The sequence below is a fragment of the Drosophila kikkawai genome, chromosome X (assembly GCF_030179895.1).
Source record: "Drosophila kikkawai strain 14028-0561.14 chromosome X, DkikHiC1v2, whole genome shotgun sequence".
Classification (NCBI taxonomy): Eukaryota; Metazoa; Arthropoda; class Insecta; order Diptera; family Drosophilidae; genus Drosophila; species Drosophila kikkawai.
In genome coordinates this window covers 28994873-29013347 of record NC_091733.1, presented here as the reverse complement: position 1 = coordinate 29013347, position 18475 = coordinate 28994873, and the positions used below count along the sequence as shown (strand labels likewise).

At 34.9% G+C, this 18475-nt stretch overlaps 2 protein-coding genes across 4 annotated transcripts in view; one reads left to right on the top strand and one right to left on the bottom strand.

The window, feature by feature from the left end:
* The window catches only part of LOC138929244 (mRNA decay activator protein ZFP36L3-like), a 154755-nt gene extending 146637 nt beyond the window's left edge, over positions 1 to 8118 (bottom strand). Inside the window, exons 1-2 of the mRNA XM_070288579.1 lie at positions 7611 to 8118; positions 7251 to 7338 (exon numbers count right to left, since the gene is read on the bottom strand). The gene's annotated coding sequence lies outside the window, so the exon portion shown is untranslated. The remainder of the gene's footprint in view (positions 1 to 7250; positions 7339 to 7610) is intronic.
* ovo (transcriptional regulator ovo) overlaps positions 1 to 16126 on the top strand; it is a 28333-nt gene extending 12207 nt beyond the window's left edge. Inside the window, exons 2-5 of one of the 3 annotated variants that reach the window (XM_017168726.3) lie at positions 8475 to 10031; positions 10215 to 11980; positions 13260 to 13952; positions 14320 to 16121. In XM_017168726.3, coding sequence (XP_017024215.1) covers positions 8475 to 10031; positions 10215 to 11980; positions 13260 to 13952; positions 14320 to 14505 — 4202 coding nt within the window. In that variant the 3' untranslated portion in view covers positions 14506 to 16121. Of the gene's footprint in view, positions 1 to 8474; positions 11981 to 13259; positions 13953 to 14319 lie in introns of all 3 variants that reach the window. The other 2 variants (XM_017168727.3, XM_017168723.3) reach the window with 2 other exon arrangements.
* The last annotated feature ends 2349 nt before the right edge of the window (positions 16127 to 18475 follow it).

The window sequence follows — 18475 nt, the reverse complement described above, 5'->3', positions numbered from 1 at the left end:
TAAATATTTAAAAGCCTTTTTTAAAGTTTATATTCTTAAGTTCAAAAAAATTAAAAGAAATAATATTAATATCAAGAAAATAAATTATTTATCCTTTGGGATATTCTGCAATTTTAATTAAATTTCTAGAGACTTTAAATAATAACAATTTATTTAATAGGTTTTTAAAAGTATAAATATTTTTTATATGCAATTTTTTTATATTTTTTCTTCAACTGTTTTATCGCATATATTTCTCAACTTTGTAAATGTATATATAATGTGCATATAGAACCGAAAAGAGCGATTTTCCGTTCACAGTTCGTGCCTGTCTCATTAACATTTTACAGCGACAACAAAAACACAGGAGGGTGCAGCCTCCTCCATTTGTTTTTTGTTTTCTTTTTTATGTTTATTTGTTGCCACTTTGGCTTACAAATCATTTAACGCAATTGCGTTAAAACTTTGCCTCATAGAAACAGACAAAAGAAGAGACAACCGTGTGCATTCCTTTTGTTTTGTGAAGTTTTTCTAAGCTTTAATAATTTTTTTAAAAATTTAATACATGTATTACAACCAGCTTATAATAAATATATTTGTCAATGTCAACATTTAGATCAAGTCTAAGTTGTCGGCAACATAACAGCACTAGCACAAATTGCAATGCAAAAAAAAAACACACACACACACAAATAAAAGAGAGCAAGGTTAACATTGACATTAATACCAAAAAAAAAGTCAGTCAGTCAGTCGGCCAGGCTAACAGGCGAATTGAAAATACACATAAAAGCTGCATTAGAACAAGCAACAATCCGCAGCGAATAAATAAAAGCAACTGTAATTAGCAGCTGCACAAAACGTAGCACATGTCAGGCTAGCAGCATTTGTTTGTAACTGTGTATGATGCACAGGAAAAAAAAAAAACTCCTCAAAAATTATAAATTATAATATAAAAACCCTAAAATAAAACAAGAACCTAAGCCAAAAAATCTTACATTTCATTTCATTTCTAGCCTTTTTTTAAAATTATATTTTCTAATAATGTTATATCTATATTTTGACGGTGTAAAACAATGTTACTGTCGTGCCTAAGCGCATTCGCACATACCGGACAAAGCATATATCCATGCGGTTTGCAATTTAAGACGCTTCAAGTCGAAGGCCCTGAGTGGTTGCCAACGTTAACTTTAACGTTAAGTTGATGATGACGAACAGCGATATCTCACACACTAAAAACACTAAATGCTTAAGCAACATTTAGCAGCAGCGACCATAATTCGTTGCAGTTTTGACCTTGAAAATGAAGCAGCCAGCAGGAAAATAAGTACTAAAAAAAATCTATAAAAAATATTGCCAAAATTATAACTAAAATATAACTAAAATATAACTGAAATATAACTAAAATATAACTAAAATATAACTAACATATAACTAAAATATAATTAAAATATAACTAAAAAATAACTAAAATATAACTAAAATGTATAATAAAAAAAGAGCTAAAAAAAATATGAAAACCCAAAAACAATTTAAAGGACTCTAGAATAAAAACTTTTGAGCTTAAAAACCAAAGACTTGAACAAAAAACCTAAAAAAAAAAATATAAATATAAATTAAAGCTTCAGAAAACTGAAACAAAAACTCCATAAAGAAAAGAACCCCACACCAAAAAATGTAATTAAGTTAAACGAAATTATTTTGTTAACGCGTCGGCAATTCATAATTCATATACTTAAAATATATATGGATGGACCCCGGGCGCATATAGGATATATATGTATTTATATGTATAACAAAGCGGCAATCAAGATGGGCAGATTTTCGAGGATCGATAAAACTTAATTGGACGGCACTTAATGCATTTTAAGTTGCGGCCAGCGAAATGAGTAGGTAACCCGAGACGGAAGGGCCCTAATAAAGACCTTGGAACTGGTCCCAGGATCGGGAATACCCTTAGAAATCGAACTATCAACGGCAGCAGCTGAAGCCAAGAAGCGGAAGAAACCCAATAAAAAATATAAAAAAAATAAAAAGAAAAAAATACGAATAACCGAAAGTCAAATTGGGCGTTAGAGACAAATTCATTTAAGGCAGTCCGGGACTTGGGCCATAAATTTATAGACTGTCCCGAGGGTTTCGAAAAGAAGAAAAAATATAAAAAAAAACAGTATCCGATCCGATCGGATCGTGTTGCAAATGGGCTGGCACAACACTTGGTCCCTGGGCTTAAGCCTGTTGGCATTAGAATTGCTAAATGCTACAAGGATCCATTTAAAAAAACAAAAAAAAAAAACAAGGGTTTCGCGATCCCTTGTTTAAGCTTTTACACTACACTACATAATTTGTAAGGGAGAGGCAAGGATCGCACATTAGGTCATTTGGTCAGCAACAAAACAGGAAAGAAAAGGGTTAACTACGGTTTTGGTTCAGGGGGAAAGGTAAAAAGCACCTGTTAGAAGCTCGCCACTTCCTTCCTACTGCCTTCAAACGGATGCATTCATCAATTTGGCAGGAGATCGCGGGACAGGATGCTTCCTGCCGTTTTCTTTTTTTTTTTCATCCTTTGACAAGGGTTTCTTCTGGGTCTGCATCTGCTATCGGCAAAGGTGTTCCTTCTATTTGCAGTCTTTGTTCCGGCTTTGTATATATTTATTTCGCTTTTTTTTTTAGAATTTGTGAATTTGTTTTTATTTCAGGACGAAAAGGATCTTGTGGCAGTTGTCAGCGAGTGAGGAAATTGATTGGCTGCCTGTCGGCTAATCGATGACACTCAGCCACATTTCTTGCATACAATTTCCATCTCATTTTCCCGGCAAATGTTAGATTTGTCAACGTTTTTTTATGTGTATGTGTGTGTGTATTTATAGTTTGTGTTTCATGCTCTATTAAATTCCGTTCGACATTTGCAATCGTTTTTTGTTGTGTTTTGTTGTATTTTCAAAATAATAGTATTATTTGTTTTTATTTTTTGCAAAAGAAAAAAAAACTTTAGTGGGTGGCGGCTTTAAAGTGGGTCAAAAAGTTCAGGGATAAACTAAAATAATAATTTTATTTTATAATTATATATATTAAATATTTGTATACAACATTTATTTAAAAAAACTTGTTCTGAATTTAAAAAATATTATTAAAATATTTTAAAAAATATAATAAAGTAATATATTTTAAAAACTATAATAAAATAATATATTTAAAAAAATATAATAAAATAATATATTTTAAAAAATATAATTAAATAATATAATATTTTAAAAAATATAATAAAATAATATAATATTTTAAAAAATATAATAAAATAATATAATATTTTAAAAAATTTAATAAAATAATATAATACTTTAAAAAATATAATTTAAAAATCTAATAAAAAATATTATTAAATTATTTTTTAATATAATATTTAATATTCTATTAAATAGAGTTGAACAAACTCAATCTTCGTTAGATCTTGTAACCATTTGCCAATGTCGCCTATCTGGCTAATTCAATCAACTATTTAACTATGTATTTGCTGACATTACTTAATTTTTAAACAATAGCCAATCAAGAGAACAGCACCTGTTGCATGTCTATTTCTAAGACAAGTTATTGATATTGAGGTTAATATGATCTGCAGGCGATTATATCATTGATGATAATGACAACTCGCCCTACGATCTAAACACTTTTGGGTTGGGTCTGGCTCTGACTCTGGATCTTGTCCATTGTTTAGCTAACCCTATATACATATATATATATATATATATATATATCTGAATATATATAGCTATAGCCTAGTGCTTGTATATGGGCAGAGCTGCTTGGAACTTGGAAAAACGCTGCCGCCTCTGTCAACGTGTTTGGCATTTGCAATTAGACACAAACACACAGAGAACTGGCAACAAAAAAAAAATTAAACAAAATGTAGAGAGACAGAGAAACAAACGACAACAAGCCAGCCCCGAAGAAGCACAAGACCAAGAAGGAGAAGGTTGGCTCAAAAGGGGGAGGTGCCGTCATCAACGTCGTGCATGCCAGGAATTCAATATGCGATAAGCTCAGAATGCGTTTGGAATTTGACTAAAGTTCTCCATTTCTGAGTACAAAACAAAAAAAATAGGTGGAAAAATGACTAACAAATAGGAAAATAGTTACAGAAAAAAGAGAAAACTATTATAAACAAAAATTAAAATTAAAATTAAAAATTTTAAAAAATTAAAATTAAAACTGAGAATAATTCAAGTCGGCGTTTAGAAATTTCTAGATTTTTCAGGAATATATTTTGTATTTAATTTAATATTTAAATTGTTTATTTTATATTTAATAATTAATGAAACATAAAATTAATTAAAATTTGTGGAGTTTAAAAATCATCATCACACACATTTTCTCTTGTGTAAAAGTCAAGTTTTTAGTTTAATGAATTTTATTTGTATTCCATTTGTTATCGTTTTGTTTTTGCTTTTTGCCTTTTGCCCTCTTGCCTTTATGTGTAGTTTTCCATAAACAACAAGTTAAACGCCCATGGCAAAAAGGGTTAAGTAAGGGGGACACAGGGGATAGGTAAGGGGCACCCTATACCTTATACCTTATACCCACTTGAGGCTCGTGGGCGTAGCAATAATTTACAATCCATATCAACACAAACACGCTTTTACTCAGGTGACACCCGCATTGCCACAAAATACAACAAAAAAATAGGAAAGGAAGGGAAATAAGCTTGAAGACAACTTCTTAAAACACTTTTATATTCTTTTAATTTTTTTAAATAATTTGAAGTTTTCTAAAGACATATTTTTATGGTAGTATTAAAAGGGACTCTTTAAATTTGTAATTGTTTTTGGAAAATCCCATCAAATAAATAACAAAACAACTTGGGGTTCATCTACCCGATTAACCGGCAAGCCCGTAAAAAATAAAAAAAAATAAAAAAAAAATCCATATGTACACAGAGGGCGCGAAAAAATAAAAAATATATTACGAATTCTAGACGACAAACTTCAACGGATCGGTTGGTAGCTTCGCTTTGTTGGCTTTGTCATGCACAATTTACATACATCTAGTATAGTAGAATGCACAGAGAGAAATTACATAATATTCATAATTTTCAAAATGGGAATATATATTTTATTGATACCTAATTATATTTTAAAGTTTTAATATTTTTTAAAATATTAGATACAAAGATGAACCCAAATATTGGCATCAAATATAAATTTAAATAAAATAAAATTTATTATTATACATACCATGATTAAGGTACAACTTATCATCTTTATTCATTCTTGTTTAATTTTGTTTAATTGTCTTGTTTAATTGTCTTGTTTAATTTTATTTAATTTTTACACACTTTTTACACACACTTTTTACACACACTTTTTACGCAAACTTTATTAGCTTCATTTTATTTTGTATTATTATTTCCTCACTTAAAAAAAAAATAAAAAAAAATGAAATAATATTTATTATATTATTTATTCACTTAAGAAAAAAAAAGAAAAAATAAAAAAAACAAATAATAATATTTATTCATATTATTAATTCACTTAAAAAAAAAAAATAAAAATAAAAAAAATGAAATAATAATACTTATTTACATTATTTATTCACTAAAAAAACACACACACGCACTACTTTAAAACACTGCTTGGATAATTGCTCCCTTATATTCACAAATTTTCGTTCAGTGATCAAAGTGATTTCGTTTTATTTGTACAAGTACTTTTCCTCCGCTTTGCTTTGACTTTTTTACTGATGCTATGTGCTCTTTTTTTTTAGATGTACTCGTCGTATATAGTATGTATATTTTTCTGTGCGTTTTTACGACGCATTTCGCGCTAGACGAAATCGGTGGAAGCCGCCGATTTCAATGTGCTTTTGGGGGGGGAGGGCATAAATTTTAAGGTTCAGCCGCATCAGTATGTATGTTAATCAATTTACGGTAAAGGATAAACCGTCCATTGAACCCTGAGAAAGAGATAGAGATAGAGAATAAAAGAGAGTGAGATAGAGATGGTTGAGATTCGGTGTAATTAGTAAATTGCCCTTACAGCTTAGCTAGAAAAATTCTAATTGCCAGCGGTAAAAAACAAAGCTGTTGTTGTTATTTCTCGCTTTACCTTTTGTTTTAATTGCTGTTAGCTCGAGGTCAATGTTTGTGTTTTTTGCTGGATTTTTTTTATTGTACAACTTCAATTGAAATTCATTTCCTCATGGCAGCAACACAAAAAAAATAAATAAAGAAATACACATGCCTTTTTCGCATTTCATTTTCAAGCTTGAGCACAACAAAACAAGCAAAACTTAAGCTCAAACATGTTTGGCGAGCGAGCGAGTGAGTGTGTGTGTGTGTGTTGGTGTAATTATAAACATTTTACAACTCGCCTTGACCTTAACACAATAAAATAAATTACAACTATGGCAATACACAAGTGCAGGCTTTGTAACATGTAGAACGAATGTAGAATCGACTTGGGCGTGTAAAAAGCGTGCGCATAGCTACACAGTTTTTTTTTACAAATATTTAAGCTTGAGTTTTTTCTTGCAATGTAATTTTTGCCTTTGGCATGTGGGCGTGGCTTGTCGCTATTAACCCATTAATAAGTAAATGGCATGCCAGGCAGTTTACAGTCGTTTTGGAGGCGAATTCAAAGGGGGAAATATGCGTTAAATCGGCAAAGTAAACAATCAATTATATTCGAATTTACAGGTGAACTTGACTAGAGTGATTTTTTGTATGAAAAAAATTTAATAAAATTTTATTTACATTTTCTTTTATAAGATTTTTATGTTAAATAAATATAAATATTATTTAAATTAAATTACGCAAATGTTAAGATCCAAGGCTGTTAAGTCAACAGCTGTTAACTCGACAACAGCAAGTGCATGTGTGTTTGTTGACAGTTAGAATTTATGCGACAGCGACTGCGCAGCGACTGCAGCTTGGCCATGACCAACAGAGCGAGATGGCACATGCGTGCTTGGCATTCGTAATTGCACACCTATGCAATTACCCTCTCCACTCTTCTCTCTCACACAAACACACACACACACACGTACGAAGGGCTTTTAAAAGACAAGAAATCTAATAGCAACAACAAGCTCACCCACGCTGGTAAACAAACACACATACATACACACCTAACAAAAAGCCTTGATCTTGATCGGAAACGACAACAACAATAACAAGTTACAAGCGCAGCTGTTGCAGTTGTCGTTGTTGCTGTTGCTGTTGCCGTTTTATTTACTGCACTTGTTTTGATTTAAAGCCAAGACTGCTTTTAGTGGCTTACCTTGTCTTTGCCAGTTTTGTCTTTGGGGGCACCTCGCACTTGCACTTGCAATTGGCAAAATGGCAATTTAATGGCCATTAAATCAAATCTGAAAAACAAAACAAAATAAAACTTTAAATTACATTTCAACGCCCACACACAAGGGGGCGCTTTCGGCACTACAAAGCCAAAGAACAAGGACAAAGAGAACAGGAGAAAATATTTGCTTGGCTTTTGATTCCAGTGATTCCTTTAATTTTACTGATTGCACTTGATTTTTTCATAGGTAGCGATTTCCCAAAGTTGTCATTTACATTTAAATGATTTAATTTGGACTTTTTTTTATGGGTTTTCACAGTTTTTTCCTCTCTTCGATCTTACCTCCTCCAGCTCCTGTTTTCTTCTAGTTCCATCTCTCTCCCACACTCAAGAGGACGCTTCGGCGTTAGGAAGCCAACGAACAAGTGCAAAAGGGAACAGGAGAAAATATATGTTTGGCTTTTGATTCCACTGATTCCTTTAATTTCACTGAATGCACTTGATTTTTTCATAAGAAACACTTTCCCAAAGTTGTCGTTTATATTTAAATGATTTATTTTGCACTTTTTTTGTGATTTTGCGCAGTTTTTTCTGCTCTTCGATCTCGTCTCCTTCAGCTCCTTCTTTCTTCTAGTTCAAGCCAACGAACACGTGCAAAAGGGAACAGAAGAATAATATTTTCTTGGCTTTTAATTCCACTGATTCCACTTATTTCTCTGTTTGCACTTGATTTTTTCATTAGAAACACTTTCCCAAAGTTGTCGTTTATATTTAAATGATTTAATTTGCACTAGTTTATAGTTTTTCACTAGGTTTTCTGCTCCTCGATCTTGTCTATTCCAGCTCCTGTTCACCTCTGGCCCTATTGGTTTTCAAGCGGGATGGCAGCTCTTTTGGGCTTTGGGTACAGTTATTCGGACATTCGAAGCTTTAGACACACACACACACACACACACACACACACGTACAGAAACGCAGATCTTTCGAAATTCGGCAGTTTACAGTTATCAAGCGAACGGCAAAGCGAGCGGACAATTAAAATTTATAAAAACTTTATTAGTCTCTCTTCTCGAAAGTTCTCTTAGTTTTAATAGTTTAATAAATTCAAGTTGTATTTCCTTATCTTATTTTCCTTATACCCTGTTGGGATATGTGAGTATTTGCATTTGATTAATTTCGATTTTCTCTTTCCTCTTTTTCTTGCAGAAAACTTTGCTGCCGAATTGTTGCAGCGCCTCAGCAACAACACCACCACCACTACCACCACCACCACCGAGAATATTGTTAATAATATTAGCAATATTCGCAGTAATAGCCCGTCTGTAAAAGCCACCACCTCCGTTTTAGCCACAAAAGACTGCCAAGAAAGCGCCGTAAAAGCAACAGCGATAGCAACAACAACGGCGAGTAGCATACCAAAGCAGGCGCACAAAGAGGACGAGGAAGATAGGGCGGAAGAAGAAGAGGCAGCAGCAGTTGCGAAGCAGGCAGAAGCAGAGCAAGAGAAGGCGGTAGAAATTGAAGAAGACGAAGAGGAGGAGGACGAGGACGACGAAGTGGATGTGGGCGTAGAGGCGCCGCGTCCTCGTTTCTACAATTCCGGCGTGGTCTTAACACAAGCCCAACGCAAGGAATACCCCAAAGAGCCCATTTCACCTGGAGTTTCCCCCCTCATCACCACCCACCGCCGATCCTCGCCTGCTTCTCGCTTGGATTCCAACTGTTGCGCTTCCGATTCCGACACGGATTCGGATGGCGGCTGCAAGCTAATCGTGGACGAGAAGCCACCACTGCCGGTGGATAAACCCTTATCGTTGCGCCTGCGTAGCACACCGCCACCGGCAGAGAAGCGTCCCAGTCCGCCGCCACCACGTGATCCAGCGCCGGCTGTTCGCTGTTCGGTTATCCAGCGAGCGCCGCAAGCCCAACAGCAGCAGCAGCAGCAGAGTCAGCCACGCGGTTCCTTCCTCCTGCCGCCGCTCGATCAGCTTGGGCCGGAGCAGCAGGAACCCATTGATTATCACGTACCCAAGCGACGTTCGCCTTCCTACGATTCGGACGAGGAGCTCAACGCCCGGCGACTGGAGCGTGCGCGTCAAGTGCGTGAGGCACGCAGACGTAGCACTATCTTGGCTGCTCGCGTCCTTTTGGCACAGTCGCAGCGGCTAAATCCGCGCCTGGTGCGCTCTTTGCCTGGCATTTTGGCAGCTGCAGCAGGACACGGACGCAATAGCAGCAGTTCCACCAATCAGGGCTTTCAATCCTCGGGTTTTGGCAGCCAAAGCAGCTCTAGTTCCGGCCAAGGCGGTGCGGGTGGCAATCAGGGTGCCGGTGCAGGATCACCAGGTGCAGGCAGCGGCAGCGGCGGCGGCGGAGGAGGGGGCTTTGGTCCTGGAGGCGGTGGCATGGGCGGCGGTCGTGACGGACGCGGCAATTACGGACCCAATTCACCGCCCACTGGTGCATTGCCACCGTTTTACGAGAGCCTTAAGAGCGGTCAACAGAGCACGGCCAGCAATAACACCGGACAGGGTGGGAATCATCATCATTTCAACGGGAATCCGGGAAATTTTCTCTCGATTCAAAACGCGGCAGCGGCTGCTTATATTATGTCGGCGGGTTCCGGAGGAGGAGGTGGCTCTAGTGGAGGCGCAGGTGGTGGTGGAGGCGGAGGAGCAGGTGGTGGTGGAGGCGGAGGCGGAGGCAATGGCTACATCAACTGCGCTGCTGGTGGTGGTAATAATCCCCCCGGCAATCTTGATGGTAATAATCTTTTGAACTTTGCCAGTGTTTCTAACTATAACGAGTCCAATTCCAAATTCCATAATCTTCATCATCATCATCTGCACCATCACAACAACAACAACAACAATAATAATAACAATAATGGAAACAACACACCCACATCCATGATGGGTCATCCCTTTTACGGTGGCAATCCCTCAGCTTATGGCATCATCCTTAAGGATGAACCTGATATTGAATATGATGAGGCAAAAATAGATATTGGTAGCTTTGCCCAGAACATCATACAGGCCACCATGGGCAGCAGTGGTCCCTTCAATGCCACCGCCTATGAGGATGCCATTATGTCGGATCTGGCCAGTTCGGGTCAGTGTCCAAATGGTGCAGTGGATCCTTTACAATTTACGGCCACTTTGATGCTCAGCTCACAGACGGATCATCTGCTGGAGCAGCTGTCGGATGCAGTGGATCTGAGCTCCTTTCTGCAGCGCAGCTGTGTGGATGACGAGGAGGTGTCGACGAGTCCCAGGCAGGGTGACTTTGAGCTGGTATCGACGCCCTCGCTAACGCCGGACTCGGTGTCGGTGACGCCCGTGGAGCAGCATGGCGGTAGCGGTGGTAGCGGTGGTCCTGCCGCCCAGCTGGATGCCTTGCATGAGAATCTGCTGACGCAGTTGACGCATAATTTGGCCAGGAATAGCAGCAATCAGCAGCAACAGCAGCAGCATGTACAGCAGCAGCAGCAACATGTGCAGCAGCCACATGTCCAGCATCAGCAACATAATGTGCAGCAACAGCAGCCACCGCCGTCGTATCAGCATGCCACACGCAATCTGATGATGCAGCAGCAGCCGCAACATGGTGGCTATCAGCAGCAGTCTAACCTGATTACGCAGCAGCAACAGCAGCAGCAGCTCTTGAACCAGCAACAGTCGCATCATGCCTATCAGCAACAGCACAATTTGTATGCCCAGCAGCAGCAGCAACATCAGCAACATCAGCAGCAGCAGCAGCATCACTTTCATCACCAGCAACAGCAACAGCAGCAGCAACATCACTCGCTTCATCATGGCCATCATGACAATAGCAACATGTCGTTGCCTTCGCCAACGGCAGCAGCTGCGGCGGCTGCTGCTGCTGCGGCCGCTGCTGCTGCAGCAGCAGCTCATTTGCAGCGACCCATGAGCAGCAGCAGCAGCACTGGCGGCTCTAACAATAGCAGTAATAGCAGTGCCGCAGGCGGCGGCAGCAGCAATAGTAGTGCTGCACCATTGCTAGATGCTAATGCAGCAGCAGCAGCAGCAGCCGCTTTGCTGGACACCAAGCCACTCATTCAAAGCGTAAGTACTACCACAAAGTCACACTCGATCTCTAAGCAAACACAGCAGCAAGAAGAACAGCAGCAACAGCAAAAAGAACAGCAACAGTCAGAGCAACAGCAACAGTTTCAGGATCAGCACAAGCAAATAACCTTGATGACCACCACCACCACATACACAGAGGTTGTGGAAATGGTTTCCGTGGATTGTCTGGTGGTCAAACCCGAGGTAGAGTCTCAGGTGAATTCGGAGGAGGTGAAGCCCCCCGATGAGCCTCTCATCGAAGAGTTTATAGTCACTGGAATAGCAGCCGAGGAGGAGTTGCCGACCAAGATGGAGGCATTGTCACCTGCACCCCTAACCACCACATATACAAAACTGAAGCCACCACCAACAACAACAACAGAAACGCGTGAGAAGGGCGGCAGAAAGATGCGCGGTGGCCGGGCCAAGGCTGTGGCCTATGGCTCCACCATTATCACCATGATATCCACATTGAAGCCCTCGCCGGAAGTGCCGGCCACTAAGACCGTGCATCGGACAACGTTGAGATCCTTGGCAACGGCGTCGGCGGCCACAGCAGCGGGTCTGATGGCGCCATCGCCCACGGTTTCGGTGTTGAATGAATGCAAGGTTTTGCAGCGGCGCGTAAGTGGGAAAGAGTCTCGAAAAGGGTGCAGTTTTTGAAGGTTTTTCTTGGTTAGGGGGAGGTAGGGTTCATTTTCAAAAATTAATAAAATAATAACACAAAAACTAAATAGATTTTTTTAATAAAAAATGCGAAAATATTGCGACAAAAAATGAAATATCTTTTATAATTAAAAATTAGAACAAAAAAATAAATAAAAAATACAACAAAAATTACAAAATAAAAAAAAAAATTTAATAAAATATAAAAAATATTAATTTTTAATAAGAATTAAAAAAAATATTAATAAAAAATACAAATTATTAAAAAAATTAAATATATTAAATATTTAAAAATTACAAAAAATAAAGCTTAATAAAAAATTCCGAAATTATAATTAAATTATAATAATATAAAAATAAATAAAAACTTACAAAAAATTAAAATAAAGTTAAAAAAAAATTACTTTTTATTATAAAAAAAAATAGGAAAAAAGCATAGTAATAAAACAAGACAAATTAAATACCTTTTAAATTAAAAAATTACAAAAAAATAAAAATAATAATAAATTACTAAAAAAAAAATAAAAGAAAGGTAACTTTTACCTTTTATAATACAAAATTACGAAAAAAAAAATATAAATAAAAAATAAAAGATTATAATAATAATCAAATGAAAAATTGTGATTTAAGGAAAAAAATTAAGTCAATAAAAAAAATAAAAAACAGTTAAACAATAAAAAATATAAAAAAAAAAAACAAAACAAAAATTATAATAATAATCAAATGAAAAAATTTTAATTTAAGGAAAAAAATTGAATACCATTTAATATAAAAAATGTTAAAAATAAAAAATATTAAAAATACCACAACAAAATAAATACCTTTTATAATGAAAAATTACGAAAAAAAATAAAAATAAAAAAATAAATAAAAAATAAAAATATATTGAAAAAACACGAAAACAATTAAATATAAAAATAAATTAATTCATTTTATAAAAAAATAAATACCATACTCCACCCCCTTGAAGCTACAAAACTCCCAGAAATTAGATTTGCCAAGAACATGGCAAGATTTTGGGAGTTTATAGCAGGGAAAACCCTTCAAAAACTGTTCACCCGGCGACTCAAGTCTTTCAGCTCGTTTTGTAACGTCTACCAGCAATGTTGCCTGTGTGTTTTGTCCCCCTGCTTGTCGTAGTAGTTTGAATTTTGCATGTTGTTTTGTCTAAAATGTGTTTAAACTACTTTTTAAACCATCAATTAATTCTTTTTCATATTTATATTTTACTCAACAGTTGGGACTGCCGCCGGATTTGCAGCTGGAATTTGTGAACGGCGGACATGGCATCAAGAATCCTTTGGCCGTGGAGAATGCCCATGGTGGCCATCACCGTATACGCAACATAGATTGCATTGATGATCTCAGCAAGCATGGCCACCACTCTCAGCAACAGCAGCAGCAGCAACAACATTCGCAGCAACATTCACCGCAGCAGCAGCAGCAGCAAACCCTCCAGCAGCAGCAGCAGCAATCTTTGCAGCAGCAGCAGCAGCAATCCCTGCAGCAGCAGCATCATCATCACCATCATCAGCATCACAGCAACAGCAGCGCCAGCAGCAATGCCAGCAGTCATGGCTCTGCCGAGGCTCTGTGTTTGGGCTCCTCGAACTCGGGGGCCGCCGATGAGTCGAATGGCAACAACAAGTTCGTCTGCCGTGTGTGCATGAAGACCTTCTCGCTGCAGAGGCTACTCAACAGGCACATGAAATGCCATTCGGATATCAAGCGTTACCTGTGCACCTTCTGCGGCAAGGGCTTCAATGACACCTTTGACCTCAAACGGCATACGCGCACCCATACGGGCGTGCGGCCCTACAAGTGTAATCTGTGTGAGAAGAGCTTCACGCAGCGTTGCTCCCTGGAGTCGCATTGCCAGAAGGTGCACAGTGTGCAGCATCAGTATGCGTACAAGGAGCGCAGGGCCAAGGTGAGCATTGGGAGAAAGCTTTAATTATTAATTAAAATTAAAATTGAATTAAAATTAAAATTAAAGTTGATTAAAATTAAATTAAAATTAAAATTGATTAAAATCAAAATTGAAATAAAATTAATTAATTAAAATTAAAATTAATTAAAAATTTAATAAAAATTAAAATTAATTCAAATTTAAATAAAATCAAAAATATATAAATAATCAATTAAAATGAATTAAAATGTAATCACAATTAAAATGAATTAAAATTTAATCACAATTAAAATTTAATTAATTAAAATTTAAATAACAATTAAAATTAAAATGAATTAAAATTTAATTAATAAATATATTTAATTAATAAATATTTATTTTATTATAGATGTATGTATGCGAGGAGTGCGGCCACACCACCTGCGAACCGGAGGTACACTATCTGCATTTGAAGAACAACCATCCCTTCTCGCCGGCCCTGCTCAAGTTCTACGACAAGCGGCACTTTAAGTTCACCAACTCGCAGTTTGCCAACAATTTGCTGGGTCAACTGCCCATGCCCGTGCACAATTAGCGGGGGGCAGGCAGAGATAATAATGATTAAGGATCAAGGATCAAGGATTAGGGAATATATAAAATCAAACACAATGTGACTTTGAAGTTTTTTGAAAACTAAAACTGCCGCGGAAAGGAATTTTTGGAGATTAAAATGTATAGTTTTTTCTGAGCTTTAACTTTTAAGGCAATTTACAAAATAGTTATTAGTCTGTAAGCTAAACTCACTCACTTACTTACTTTGCTGTGCAAAAGAAAAACCTTAGCCTTCACCAACAACACACCAACAAACACACTTGAACCTTAAACTTTTAGTTTTTCTAGTTAAATCTTGAACTTTTCGTTTTAATTTTTTTTTGTATTAGTCAAAAAAGTTAATAATTAGATTTACAAAACTATATATATATAAATATATAGAAGCTGCTTTGAGCAATAACTAATAATGAATTATGTTTTAGCAAACCTTTGCATTTATTTTTTCCTTAACAAAACGAAAACAAGAAAAAGAAATACCTTTTTGGAATATTTACTTTATAACATAACATATCTATAAATATTTATTACAAATCATTGTAAAGAGAGAGGCAAAAAAACATTCGAATTAATTAAGAAACTAACTTAGGCCTAAGCTATCAAACAAAACAATCATGTAAACTAAAGCTGTTTATAAACACTGAAGTCAAAATCTTAATTATGTATACATAAGTTTATAATCTTATTGAAAAGGAACAAACAAATCAGAAGACACGTTAAATTGTGGTGAAAGAACAAAAAATGAAGCGAGAATATTAAATATTAACTTGAATATATATATATATAAACTATTTTGTAAGCATTAAACATTAAAAACTTAAGGCGTAGACCACCAATGTACTGATCTATAAAAAATGAACAAATCAAACATGTATTATGTTTAAGATCTTTGTAATTAAGTCGAAAAATTAACTTCTGGATTCGAATTTGAGCTTTTGTTTTCGGATTTATCATTATTTTTTTGCAAATTGACAATTTCTGTTTAATTTTTTGCATAAGAAAACCTAGTTTAAATTGGATTTTTTTTTTTACTTTATTTTTTAATTTGTTGTAAGCAACAACGGGTTTTTTGTGCAATCGCTTGGTGTTGGAACAATAAGAATACGAGATATATATAGAAAGAGATAGAGAGGGAGAGCAGAAGTGGGGAGAGGGGGGGCTGTGCACTGCGGCGCCTACAACCCACCGCCCGCTGTACAGCCTTCCCTTTGAAACCTTTTCCCTTGACAAAATCTTAGTTATAACTAGACAACTTTTCACTCTCACAACAACACACACACTCACACATATATAAATATCAAATCAGCACACACACAAACACAACATTTAACTAGATTTAGTTAGTTAGCTTAGGCGAAAATTTCACTGAAATAAAGGAAAATTTTTGATTTAAATTTAAAAAAAAAAAAATAAAAATCTCACACTTCCAAATGAACTTATTTTTTTTTGGTTTCCACGAATTTTTGCACAAAATTTAACAATAAATGAGGTAAATGAATAAATATATATATTTAATATATGAAGAAATCGAAGATATCTGAAAACGAAAGAAAGTTTAATTTAGTTGTTAACGAAACAGTTTTTTTTTTTAAACTATCCATTATGTATACTATAAATATATAAATATATATGAGAAGCGAATTAATTAATAAACATTAAATATGACAAAAATAATTAACAAGGTTGTTTGTTTTATTAAGAAAATGGCTGGGAAATGGTATAAAATATAGCAAAAAATATATCGAAAATCAAAACAAGAGAAAAAATGAAACTAAGCCGAAGCTTGTATGCCCTTACAGTTTGGTAAAAGAATGATAAGTAAGTCAAAAAATATTTTTACCCTTGCAGGGTATTTTATTTCCAGTCCGAAGCTCATTACGCATTGAAGGAGTCATTTCCGACCCCATAAACCATATATATTCTTGATCAGCATTAACAGGCGCATCTTTCTGGCCAAGTCCGGAAGAAAAAAAATTTTGATCAGTTTTTTCAAAATTTTATAAGGGGTACCATCATTAAAATTCGCAAAATTTGATAAAATTTTCAATTTCTAACTAGGTATGCAGATTTGTTAACCTTATAAAAACTAACATAACACCGCTTTCCGAATGAAAATTAAGGCATTTTTGACAGAGTTATGCCATTTTTATACCCTTGCAGGGTATTATAATTTCAGTCAGAAGTTTGCAACGCAGTGAAGGAGACCTCTCCGACCCTATAAAGTATATATATTCTTGATCAGCATCAACAGCCGAGTTTATGGGGTCGGAAATGACTAGTTCACTGGTTTGGGAGCTTCGGAGTGAAAATATAAAGCACTTAAAAGTTAAATATTTATCCATAATCTTAGGTGATAATTTTTGGGAAAAGTATAACTTGGAAATATCATAACTCGGCTAAAAAAGCATTAAATTCAATTTGGAAAGCAGTTCCGAGTCAGTTTTTCTAAGGTTAATACAGCTGCATACTTCATTTAAAATTTTTAAAAATTAAAATTTTTCACAAATTTTGATGATGTAACCCCTCATAAAATTTTGAAAAAATTTTAAAATATTTTTTTTTCTTCGGACATGGCTAAATCGACTCGCGTGTTGATGCTGAACAAGAATATATATGATTTATAGGGTCGGAAATGATTTCTTCTAGCAAAAATTTAAAAATTACACTTTAAAATATAAATATTACTTAAAAAAAGGGAAATTTTTTAGTACCCCTGTTGATTCTTGATTCAAAGAAAAGTCTTGGCTTTTTTTGGTTTATTTTCAAATATTTTTTATTTTATTTATTTCGCTAGTTTCTTTATGTTTTTGGTTTTCATTTTTTATGTTCAGTGTTTTTTTTTTTTTTTTGTAGGGTTTCATTTAGTTTTTACAATTTTTTTGTTCGGATTTTAGTCCATTTTTTTTTTGTGTGGATCTTGTTGATTTTATTGTTAGGTTTTTGTGTTTTTTTTTTTACTTTTTGTGATTTGTTTTTATTTATTCTTTGTTGTTTTTCTTTACATTAATTACTGAAATACACACACAGACACGGAATTACAATAAAAACTAGATTGTTTTTGGTTTCTTTTCGGTTTAATGCGTTTCCTTTTCATCAGATTTCCATTCAAGTTTTTCCGTTTTTCTTCCACTTCCCTGTTATTATCATGAATTTGAATATATGTGTTTGTTATTTTTTATCTTTCATATTTCGAGTAGTTTTTTTTTATTGGCTTTGCTTTTACTACTTCGTTTTTGTTTTTTGTTTTTTTATTAGTTAAACTAAATTCTTTAAAATTTCCACTATTAATTGAAAACGAAAAGGAAAAGAAGGGTGTGGGGGGTGGGAAAACAGGGAAAGTAACCTTAATATGATTTTCTCTTTTTATATTTTCTCATTTTTTTGCAAGATGTTTTATGTAACTTTGTTTAATATGTTGAGCAAATTGCGCCAATTCATTGATCTCGATTTTTCTCGATTTTTTCTCGATAAATTCCGATTTTTTTTTTTTGTTTTTTTTACAATTCTATATATTAGCATATAGATATTTTATACAGATAGTTTGTATACTTTATCTGATATGAACCAACCACCCATTTGGGGTTTTAAAAAGTCAACAAAATCTGAAAATAAAATGATCGAAATTCGTTTAATAAAACAAAAGTTTTACTCTGACAAAAATATATATATTTTTCATTTGTTTTGTTGGTGTGTATTTCGTGTGTGTGTGTTAAATTATAAAGTAAAAGATCCATTAAATGTTTACTATTTAAATGAGAAATTAAAATGGTTAATTAAATTAAGTGTACTAAGATTAAATCGTTTAAAATTTAAAATTTTATTATGTACGACATTATTTTCTTTTTTTGTTGTTTTTTTTATTTATACACAAACTTAAAAGTAATAAAAAAATATATAGATATATATTCAAAATACATACAAAGTGCGGGGAGATGACATAGAACCCCCGGACTTGA